The sequence below is a fragment of the Pan paniscus genome, chromosome 5, assembly GCF_029289425.2.
Source record: "Pan paniscus chromosome 5, NHGRI_mPanPan1-v2.0_pri, whole genome shotgun sequence".
Lineage (NCBI taxonomy): Eukaryota > Metazoa > Chordata > Mammalia > Primates > Hominidae > Pan > Pan paniscus.
The window spans coordinates 177,983,395-177,995,421 of record NC_073254.2 but is presented as its reverse complement, the minus strand read 5'-3'; the positions used below and the strand labels follow the sequence as shown (position 1 = coordinate 177,995,421).

Genomic DNA, 12,027 nt, shown 5'->3' with positions numbered 1-12,027 from the left:
TAGGGAGGTCCAAGGAGAGGGAGAAAGACGAGGGTATGGCTGGTGGGTGGAACAGGCGGAACACATAAAACATGTCAATTAAGCTCGCCTTTGTGGTGCCTCAAAACAATTACAATAGTAACATCAAAGATCACTCATCATGAATCATCAAAACAGATATAATAATAATGAAAAAGTATGAAACATTGCAAGAATTAACAAAACGTGAAACAGAGACACCAAGTGAGTACATGCTGTTGACAAAATGGCGCCCATAGACTTGCTCAATGCAGGGGGTGCCAAAAACTTTCAATCTGTAAATAATGCATTATCTGTCAAGTGCAATAAAGCAAAGGGCAATAAATGAAGTGTGCCTGTCCTTAACGTCTTGTTTTAGAAGCAGTGGTATATGAGATAACTATAATTAACAATTATTAAACCACTACTAAGTACCATGTACTCTTCTAAATACTTTAGAACTCTTTTTTCATTTACTTTTTCCAAAAATCCCATGAGGTTTTACAGATGAGGCACAGAGATGCTAAGCAGCTTACCCTGATTCACATAGGATGTGTGAGATCTGGGATTAAAACCTAGACAGTCTGGCTCCTAAACTCACTGCCTTGACACCAAGCTAGGTTGCCTCTTAAGGAGGAGAGAAAAGACAGGAAATCTGTTAGAACAATGGATCTCAATCAGTTCCCTCTTTCCACATCTCAAGGATGCAGAGCACGCCTCTCAATAACTGTGGCTCACGATGGCACTCGGTTAGGGTTTTAAAGCAGAATAAAAAGAGGGCACAGAAAGAAGTAACATTTCAGAGAAACAGAAACAGGAAAGTCAGGAAGAGAAACTAGTTTTGTGGGGAAATAAGTGATTCGGTTGAAGATGAATTTCAGATACAAAGGAGACATGCTGATAGAACTGTTCAACAAAAAGCTAGAAATTGGGCAAATCAAAGAGAAAATTCAAGATTAGAGAGACACTTTATAAGGGAATCTACACGATTAGAGAGGGTAGAATAGTGAGAGAGGCTGGAACACAAAAGGGTAAGTGGATTGAAGACCCCCTTTTAAAGGAGGGAAGAAGTGGGAAAAGAAGGAAAATATTTATGAAATATCTTCCATGTGTCCGGCACTACTTTATATTGGTGGCCTAATCCACTGACTATTCAGGAGGTTCAGGAGGCAGGTCTTATGCCAAAGCCACAATTCTTACACAGTGGAGCCGCACTGGCAAGCCTGGATCTAACAGCAAAGCTTACATGCTTCCCACCACACCACTCACCTGGGGACTGGCGGGGTGTGAAACAGAAAAACAGAGAGATGCCAGGGAGAGCATGTGACAGAGGCCAGAAGGGCTCTCAGCAAAACAAAAGCAGCTTTATTCCAAGTATACACATCTTTCTAGTATTTGAAGGAGACAGAAAACAAACCTCTCAAGTAGAAAACCTTCAGATAAGACATCTAGGTTTACAGAACTTTTAAGTAACATTTAAACCTCATTGTTCTCATTCTTTAGAAAGGTACAAACAAAAACTTTCTATTAATTTCTCAAAAGTAAGTACTCTAAAGAAGCAGTAATCTGAGAGTTTAAGATCTATACTGAAACCTTTTCAGAATCACAGCAGTGATGTAATCTAAACAACAATAACTGATGAAAAACAAGACTAGCACACACAGGAGTAGAGATTTTTAACAACTGAGATTCATTCCCATCAGCTGGTCCATTCATTCTAGTGGTTCAGCCACTAACGTGAAATACTCTTGAAACTGTGAAATAACCGATAAGTAACTAATAATGAAACTAATATTAACCACTAAAAACTATGCTTTCTTTTCAAAGGTAATAAAATGGTTGTCCTCATCTGGGTAATATAAAATCTGTATTTGAATAAGAAAATGAAGAGAGTTTGATTCAGTTCCTGGGTATCCTTCGATACATTTTCTACACACTTTGCATCTATGGTGTGTGTGTATGTGTGTGCACTGAAACACAAGAAAGATAACATTACCCATACTGAGGTGCCTTTTAAAAAAATCATACCTCTATCTGTACATCTAAATCTACCCTCACTCTCCCTAAGGGAAGCTCAGCTTTCCACTGTGTGGCTGCCTATAGTTCATCTGATCAGTCCCCTGCTGACAGACATTTACATTCCGGTTTTCTGCTGTTACAAACAATGCCGTAGGAAACGTTCTTGCCCAGAAACCTGCGTTCTGCGAGCAGATCTGCAGGAGGAACTCAGAACCGCTGGGCCTTAGAGATATGCATTGTAAATACTCATATACATTACCGAACCAGCCCTGAAAAGCTTCATCACTTTATCCTTTCCCTCGCTTTGTATGACATTGCCTGTCTGACCACACCTGTATGACACTAGCTTTTAAACTGTTTTCATTCTCTGCTAGTTTGATAGAAGAATCTTAAAATGAGCATTTTCCCAAGTATATTAACTATTAGTACCTTCCCCCCCAAAGAACAGCCTGTTTATACACTTTACCTATTTTTTCTGAATTCTTCATCTTTTTCTTACAGATTAGCAAGAGTGTATGTACATGAATGGAATTAGCCTGTATCCGTCATAAGTCAGAAGTATTTTTGCTAATTTAATATTACTTGTTTACTTAAAGGTATCAATTATATCCTTAATGGCCACTAGACTTTGTCCTGTCAGTCTCAGAAAGGGCTTCCATAGGCCGGATGCAATTGGGAGGCTGAAGTGGGTGGATCACAAGGTCAGGAGTTTGAGACCAGCCTGGCCAATATGGTGAAACCCCATCTCTACCAAAAATACAAAAATTACCTGGGCATAGTGGCGGGCACCTGTAGTCCCAGCTACTCAGGAGATTGACGCAGGAGAATCATTTGAACCCAGGAGGAGGCAGAGGTTGCAGTGAGCTGAGATCACGCCACTGCACTCCAGCCTGAGCGACTGAGCGAGACTCCGTCTCAAAAAAAAAAAAAAAAAAGGTGGGCTTCCATATTCCAAGATCATAAAAAAAATGCTGTCTACTATTTTCTCCAAGTAGTTTAATAAACAGCTTTATAATTTTCCAAATCAAACTGTTTCAGTCCATTTAAAGAACAACTCATCATATTCCTTTCACACTGACAATTCTAGTCTAAACTGCGCCAAGCTGAACTGCGTTTTAGCTGATAAAGCATTTTCTCACCACCAAAAGAGGAAAGCAATCACAGTGGGCCAGGGTCCTGGATGCAGCAACACTGCCTTGACACCAGCAACTCTGCTTACCTGAGAGACTACTCAGTAAGAATCTAGAACCAAAGGGTCCCCCAAGCAACCTGAAATTAGGAGTTTTAAGAAAAACCAAAAGAAAGTGCTATCTTACATAGTAGGTTATACATTAATGAACTAGTTACTCTGAAATGCAGCACAGATAAAGAATACAAAGTCAAGGAAAGAGTAGCAGGCTCGAAATAAGTTATTCAAAGAGATCTTTAAAAAGATATACTTAAAGAAAAATACGACACTCAGGAAGTTGGATAACCAACTGAATATGGGGCTTCAACTTGCTTGTGTGGGAGGAGAGTCAAATTTAAACTTACTGATGCTAAGATGAGTAAAGAGACACTGGCTCAGAAGTTGGCACAGTGTGCCAAGCTGAAGAGATGCATGTCTGAGAGGGGATGTGTCCATGGGCCTGATGGACAGGAGAGAGGCCCAGCTTCTCTGCGGTTCCCGCTCTCAAAACAAAACCGACCCTGGGAGAGAGCACAGGCAATCAGAGCCTCCCAAGCAGCTCACCTCAGAGCACGCATCTTCCTACCCGCATTCAGAAAATGAAAGCAATGGGCAAACCTGATAGGAAAATGTTTAAAAAGCTACCAATTAATAATGGTCATCTGGTTTCCTACTCGTGACATCTTTCATGGTATTTACAAAATGTACCCAAATTTTGGCCTACTTAAATCGTTCTCATATCCCAGATAACAGAGGGCAGAGATAGCAGTTAAAATATTTTTACTTGATTTACATTAAATTCAATTGCTCAAATTAATGACGGCTATGCTTTCTGCATTTTGTTAATTCTAGTTTCAGTTCATTTTTATTTGCTTTCAAAGGATCTGATTAGATTCAATGTTAGACTAGATGTCCCCCCCCCCCGCTTTTTTTTCTTTTATTACCTTCTAAATAACCTAAACGAAACAAATTTTAGACTTATACCAGTTTATATTCAACTACAAGTAAATACCAAGGAATATATTTCCTAACAGAACATGACTTAAATCTGAGTTTTAATTTCTTTTCATTAGCTAAACTGCTTCCACCTATCTTGAGATAATAGCTGGTCAGTCCCTAGAATTAAAATAAGATAAATATTTCTATTTCTTGTTTGCCTCACTTATTCTATGATCTCATTACCTCATTACAATTCTTTTATTAAAATCTTGTCCTTTATTAATGCAAACCCATTTCATGGGTGCTTCTGTATAACTCAGCGAATCTCAACTGGCTTGGCTTTGCTCCTAGGCAACACTTGGCTATATCTGGAGACATTTTTGGTTGTCACAACTGAGGTGGCGTGCATGTGACTGGCACCTGGTAGGTAGAAGCTAGGAAGGCTGCTCAACATCCTGCAGTGCCCAGGATGGGCCCGCCCCACTAGGAAAGGGCGCGGGGCCTCAAACGGCAATGAGGCTCAGGTTGAGAACCCCTGGGAAAACTTCCAGTGAGGTATAACTACTATTCACGTTTCACAGTGAGTAACCCTTACCTGGCCAATGTTCTCAAGTAGTATAGAATAATAAAATACAGAAGAGTATTCTTCAATTACAGTGATCAATCACCTTGCCTGCAAATTTTAAATATCTGAGTCTAATTTGTAATTCAGAATGTCTACAAAAAGCTGTTTTGAAATGTATAAAACCTGCAGTTAGTATACGGTGATAAACTTATATAAACTCACTTGGAAGGTCAATTGACAGATATTCTTTTTCTTTTGAGACGGAGTCTCACTTGCCCAGGCTGGAGTACAGTGGCACGATCTCGGCTTACTGCAGTGGCCGCCTCCCAGTTCAAGTCATTCTCCTGCTTCAGCCCCCCGAGCAGCTTGGATTACAGGTGCCTGCCACCACACCTAGCTAATTTTTGTATTTTTAGTAGAGATGGGGTTTCACCATGTTGGCCAGGATGGTCTCAAACTCCTGAACTCAGGTGATCCGCCCGCCTCGGCCTCCCAAAGTGCTGGTGGGATTACAGGCGTGAGCCACTGTGCCTGGCTAATAAACAGATATTTTATAAGCAAATACTTGTAAGTGATATGATTATCAGGCCTGATAGAATTTAAAACCTTTTATGTAGTTTAAAAAAAAATCAAGAAATAACATCTCCTAAAGCCCATTCATTTCTAAAGATGTAAGCAGTCAACAATATTTTAATTCTTTTTTTTAACTTTTTTTTTAACGTGTGGAGATGGGGTTTCACCGTGTTGCCCAGGCTTGTCTCGAACTCCAGCACTCAAGCAATCCACCTGCCTTGGCCTCCCAAAGTGCTGGGATTACAGGCGTGAGCTACTGTGCCCAGCAGCAACAATATTTTGATATCTGTCTTCTCAATTTTCTTCTTGTCACTTACTCTGTGTCATCATTTAGCAATAAATGAACTAGACAAATTCACCTAAACTAGTCAAATTTTAATTAAAATTAATGTAAAATTTCCTTGTATTCTTCTCAAGTTATCCCACTATTCTAAGTTTCCTGGAAGCAATACAATAAGAGTACCAAGTGCTGAGTGCCTGGATCTGGTAGACTTTCACAGGCACTGCTTCTACTCGCAGGATGAGGGCCTCTAGCTCTGAGAGTGTAAGCAACATGCCAGGGCCAGGGCATCTATTTCCTGATCCAGGCCGAGGCTCTGACACTGACCTCCTCAACAACAAGAGCCTCCTCTTCTTCCTCTTCTTTCCATGCCTTTATCTAAGAGGGTATTTGCAGTTTCTGGGGTCTGTGTTCATATCATGACAGACTTCTAAAAGCAACCCTCAATTAATACCCTGCCTTTTCTCTTATAATAAATTTTGCAAACAGTCATTATCAGGCTTAACAGGTGAGTTCTTTGTTAGTACCCAACAGAAATGCCACAGAACAACCTAAAAGCGACTCTGTTTATGCTTTTGGGGAATGGCAATAGCTATAATGCATCACAAGCCTTCACAAATATGCTCTGTTTTCCGTAAAGCCAGCCACATCCAGAAGGAGGAAGTGAGACGTACCTGGTGATTATTGCTGGCAGCCGACGAACTGGCCTGAGCTGTGCTGGCTGAGAGAGAATCAAGGAAGGCTTGGTCAGCCACTGAATTTCCACAAGAAAATTGATCTTTTCCATCACTGGGTAAAATCTGAATAGGAGAAAGAGCCGCAATTATTTTCATGGATTACGGTCACTTCAGGGAGTCTTTGAGGGCAAGCAAGAATTGTCAAAAAGGGTTTATATTCTTCAATGCTACAAATTTCTCTGTAAGCACTGCTTTTGCCGCATACTCATATTTTGATGGGTTGTATTTTCATTTTTATTTAGTTCAAACTATTTTTTAATTTCTCGAGATTTCTTCTTTGATCCATGCATTATTTAGAAGTGGATTGTTCAATCTCTAAGTATTTACAGATTTTCCATCTATCTTTCTGTTTTGATTTCTAGTGTGATTCCATTGTGGTCTCAGGGCAGACACTGTATGATTTCTTTCAAACATGTTGAGGTATGTTTTATGGCTCAGAATATGTGGTCTGTCTTGGAGAATGTTCCATGTAAGCTTGAAAAGAATGTGTATGCTGCTGTGGTTTGATGAAGCAGTCTATAGACGTCCCTAAGTGGACATCAATTTATTGATGGTGCTGAGTTCAACCACGTCGTTACTGATTTTCTGCCTGCAGGATCTATTTCTAATAGAGGGGGTTTTATATTCTTAAAGGTAAGCAAACCCAAGAATATCTGTAATCACTATTCCTTTATATAAGCAGAATCCTAGAAAATCCAATTACTGCCAATATCAACTTAAATTCTCAGATTTTTCTCAATCTTGTCAATTTGTGGGCTCCTGGATGCAAAGTGCATACAAGTAAAACAAGACTTCAACATAAGACCTACGGAGTGAGGCCAGGGGCCTGTGAATAGGGGGTTGCAGTTGTATGGAAAAGGCTGTGGTGTGTGCATGGGCACACGTTTCTGAGGGAAAGCCTAGAGATTGCATCGGATTCTCTGAGGGGTCATGACTCCCCACTCTCACTGTCTATCAACAACAGAAGGACGGCCTTAGATCTCACTCTGCAGACAGGTCCCAGGTAAACATCCTCTGGGGGGAATTCTTTTCTCCTGGAGGTGAACCAAAGGTACCTTTATTCTTGATCTAGCTCCAGTTGTACTCACAGGGCATCAGGAAACCTTCGCTTCTTTCTGTCACCCAACATGAAAGACAAGCTTACCAAGAACCTTCACATGCTCGGTTTGGAGGGACCGAAAGACAACCAGCAGGGGGCGCCAGGTGGTTGGCTCAGCTTGGGGGTGTCCCAGGCAGGACCAGCCCAGGCTGCTGTGTTGCTCTCCTGGGTACCCATCCTAACAGCTCTACCCAGGAGATCCCCACAGCAGCTCCCCCAAGACACCCCTCTGTCTATGGGAATGGGAGAAGGAACTGAGATATGCACTTAAAAAAATCTATTTAAACTGTGAGTCTATTGTACAATAAACAATATTATAGACGGCAGCAATATCAGCAAAGGAAAAATACGTTATATGTGTCATATTATAAATATATATCTATATTTATAATTTATATAATTTATAATACATTGTATAAAATTTATATATTTTGCTTATAAAAATATAAATATATATTTTAAATGTATATATTAACAGATATATTGATATATAATTTCATATATCTTATTGAATTTATACAATTTATAATATATTTATATATTTATAATATAGATAATATTAGCAAAGGAAAAATACTAACTTTTATTCAGACCAATTAAAAGTTGCTATCCCTGGAAGATACTTAACCTAAATATTTGTAGTCATTCTTTGAAGCTTGGGTCTACAGGTAATATTTTTCTTAGTTCTATTTCAATGTAGTTTCCATATTTTATATAGTTAACATTTATTATATTTACAATGGAAATTTTGTTTTGCAAAAAGTTGCTGACTTCCTGTAAGTTGATAATTCATAAAAAGATGCCTGACAAAGATGAGCTCTAATGAATGAATGACAGGAAGCTCTTACTTCAACGTAGTCTGTGGGAACCAGCCCTCGTTCTCCTTTGATGTTTCTTCCTTCCAGCCATCCTCCACCTACATCCTAATAAGTCACCAAAAAAAAAAAAAAAAAAAAAAAAAAAAAAAAAGATTACAGTTGAGATTTCCTGGAGAAATTTTGTGTGGAGGAATTGTTATACATAAAAAAAGCAATTAACATTAAGCTTTTCATTCCTACAGAACACCGTTCAAAATCTTAAATTCTTAAGCCTTCTCTTTACTTCAGAAAATGATGTAACCTAAAAACAAGAAAAATCAAACTTCAATAATAAGTGATCAAAGATTGAAAACAGCTGATGATTAGATGACCCTCGTCTTGTCTGTGTACTGGTCTGTGGCAGATGATAAAAGCGGCTTGCAGCTCTGAATGTGAAGCGGTGGGATGCGCATCCCAGGCCTGGAATCTGCCCTCTGCCACCTCGCTGGTCAACAGAATCAAGTGGAAATCCTCCAGGGAATCCAGAACCTTGCCTCAAGGGCTTCTGCACACTTCAGCTGACTCTTCTGGCACCCAAGTCGCTATACGAATTAATGTGGGTTGCTAGATGATGACAGAGACCCAGTCTCCCTGTTGCCCCATTCAAAGCCAGCCAACCCAGAGAACTGGCAGACTCATGAGTGAGGCTACCTTAGACCAGTCAGTCCCCAGCAGGGTCCAGTGATTGCAGACACACGCAGTGCAGCTCAGGAGAACCATCAAGCTGACTTGTAGGTTCCTAAGCAGGAACAAATGGTTACTGGGTTAAACTAGTAAGTTTTAGGATTGTTATGCAGAAAAAGTGAACTGATCCATGGTTCCTCAGTTCTTCTGGATAAATAATATTAATAAACTAAGTAATAAAGTAGAACTCTATATCCCAGTATTGCCATTTCAATCTATGATCAAAGGAAAAATTGTAACTTTTATTCAGAATAGAAGTTGCTATCCTTGGAAGAAACTTAATCTAAATATTAAACTAATAATGTTGATATTAATATTATTAATTATTAACAATGTTAAGTGGCAGGTCCCACTTTCTCATCTTAACATAGTAAGAGTTTTTACAGTTTTAAAATAATGCCCTAATTAGTTAATAATCTGAATCTGAATAATCACATTCTCTTAAAAAATCACTTTAAGCCACAACTTTTGTCACTTTCTGACCACAATAGCAACTTGAGGACAAGTTGCTATTTTACCAAGAAAAATTAAATACTTCAATAAAGAAATTAGATGAGGCTGGGTACAGTGGCTCACACCTGTAATCCCAGCTACTCGGGAGGCTGGGGCATGAGAATTGCTTAAACCCAGAAGGCAGAGGTTACAGTGAGCCAAGATCACACCACCTCACTCCAGCCTGGGTGACAGGGTGAGAGCCTGTCTGCAAAATAGAAAAAAAAAAAAAGGTAAGACTGAAGAATCTTTAATCTCTGCTATGATTAAAACTGAATCTATTTAACTTATACACATCTAGCATTTTTTAAAATTTTTAAAAATTATTATTATACTTTAAGTTCTAGGGTACATGTGCACAACGTGCAGGTTTGTTACATAGGTATACATGTGCCATGTTGGTGTGCTGCACCCATTAACTTGTCATTTACATTAGGTATTGCTCCTAATGCTATCCCTCCCCCCTCCTCCCACCCGACGACAGGCCCTGGTGTGCGACGTTCCCCGCCCTGTGTCCAAGTGTTCTCATTGTTCAATTCCCACCTATGAATGAGAACATGCACACCTAGCATATTATACAAAATTACTACATAATCTTTTTCTACCCAGTGATTTTCTTTTTTTTGAGACACTGTCTCATTTTGTCTCCCAAGCTGACATGCAGTGGCGCCATCTTGGCTCACTGCAGCCTGGAACTCCTGGGCTCAAGTGACCCTCCCACCTCAGTCTCCCAAGTAGCTGGGATTACAGGCACGCACTACCACACCCGGCTAAATTTTTGTATTTTTTGTAGAGATGAGGTTTTGCCATGTTACTAAGGCTGGTCTTGAACTGCTGAGCTCAAAGCGATCCACCCGCCTCGGCCTCCAAAAGTGCTGGGATTACAAGTGTAAGCCACTGCACCTGGCCGATTCTTTTTTCAATCCAAGACATATAAAGTACGTTTTCTAAATATGCTCACTATTCAAAAACTACCATCACTTCTGCCGTTCCTCATTCTCCCTCCTCGATCTTGGCACTGCCACAGTTCTCACTCTCTCCTTCCACAGGAGCTCTGTGTGAGCATGCGAGTGTGCGTGTGCATGACAGCAGGTGAGTGTGTCTGAGGGGTGTGTGTGTGCTTGCACGGGTGAGTGCTGCATCTGTGTGAGAGCAGGAGAGTGTGGGTATGTGTGAGGGCAGGTGAGAGTGAGGGATGTGTGTGCTTGCACGGGTGAGTGCATATATGTATGAGAGCAGGTGAGAGTGTCTGAGGGGTGTGCGTGCTTGCACAGGTGAGTGCATGTATGTGTGAGAGCAGGTGAGACTATCTGCAGGGTGTATGTGCTTGCACGGGTGAGTGCTGCATCTGTGTGACAGCATGTGAGTGTGCGTGTGTGAGAGTAGGTGACAGTGTCTGAGGGGTACGTGCACTCACACGGGTGAGTGCTGCATCTGTGTGAGAGCATGAGTGTGAGTGAGCGCAGGTGAGAGAGTAGGTGTGTGTGCGTGCTCACACGTGAGTGCATATGTGAGAGCATGAGCATGGGGATGTGAGAGAGCAGGTGAGAGTGTCTGAGGGGGTGTGTGTGCTTGCATGTGTGAGTGCATATGTGTATGTGTGAGAGCATGAGTGTGGGTGTGCATGAGAGCAGGTGAGTGAGGGGTGTGTGTGCTCACATGTGTGAGTGCAGGTGTATGTGTGACAGCATGAGTGCGGGTGAGGGCAAGTGAGAGTGAAGAGGGTGTGTGTGCGTGCTCACACGTGTGAGTGCTGCCTATGTGTGTGAGCATGCGACTGTGGGTGTGCATGAGAGGTGAGAGTGAGAAGGTACGTGTGTGTGTGTAAAAGTGCGCACGTGAAAGAGTATGTAAAGTGTATGAGAGCATGAGAGGTGTATGAGGGTGCGAGGGTGTGTGCGCATGTGTGTGCATGTGCACGCATAAGGGTGTGTGCGAGTGTGTGTGGGGGTATGCATAATGTGAGAGAGTGCGTGAGAGTACGTACATGGGTGCATGTGTGTGTGCCTGTGCACGTGCACAGGGAAAGGCTGGCGAGGTCTGATGGGGCCCATGGTGGGGTGTCTCACAGACCTACAGCTGACAGAAAATGCTGCCAGCGAGGAGTGACCTGGCCACACTGGCCGTTTAGACAGACCCTGGGCTTGAGGGAAGGCCAGTGAGGAAGGTGCATGGTCCAGGCAAGAGGATGAGAGCTTAGCTCAGGGCGCTGGCAGGAAGCGCAGGGTGGAGAGAAGAGGCTGGACGGAGTAAAACTCTAGGGAGAGAAACCAATGGCTTTAAGTGACTTAGCTTTGGGGGCCTTGGTTCACTGAATGGAAAGGAGCCGCAACAGAAATACAGAGAAATACAGAGAAGTAGGAGTAGGCTGAGCATCGCATGGGTGATGAGCTGAGTCTGGACGTGATCAGTGTGAAGTGCTTGTGAAAAAACTAGGTGAAGGTGTCTGGCCTCCTCTGAGGCTGGAGCCACAGGGGGAAGCTGCAGATACAGGTTTAAAGTCATCACCACAGAGATGGCAATACAAAAATCTGAGACCGCATAGTGTAAGGAAATGGGCTGAAGGTGGAATGACGTGGGAACCCCAACACTCGTGAGGCAGAGAGGGGAGGGACAC

General features: G+C 41.7%; 1 protein-coding gene across 6 annotated transcripts in view; it reads right to left on the bottom strand.

Annotated features, from left to right (window-relative positions):
• SNX9 (sorting nexin 9) overlaps positions 1–12,027 on the bottom strand; it is a 218,391-nt gene that overhangs the window by 63,115 nt on the left and 143,249 nt on the right. For all 6 annotated transcript variants that reach the window (XM_063605047.1, XM_063605045.1, XM_034963143.3 and 3 more), the window contains 2 exons: positions 8,226–8,300; positions 6,216–6,341 (listed from right to left, as the gene is read on the bottom strand). In XM_063605047.1, the coding sequence (XP_063461117.1) occupies positions 6,216–6,341; positions 8,226–8,300 (201 nt within the window). The remainder of the gene's footprint in view (positions 1–6,215; positions 6,342–8,225; positions 8,301–12,027) is intronic.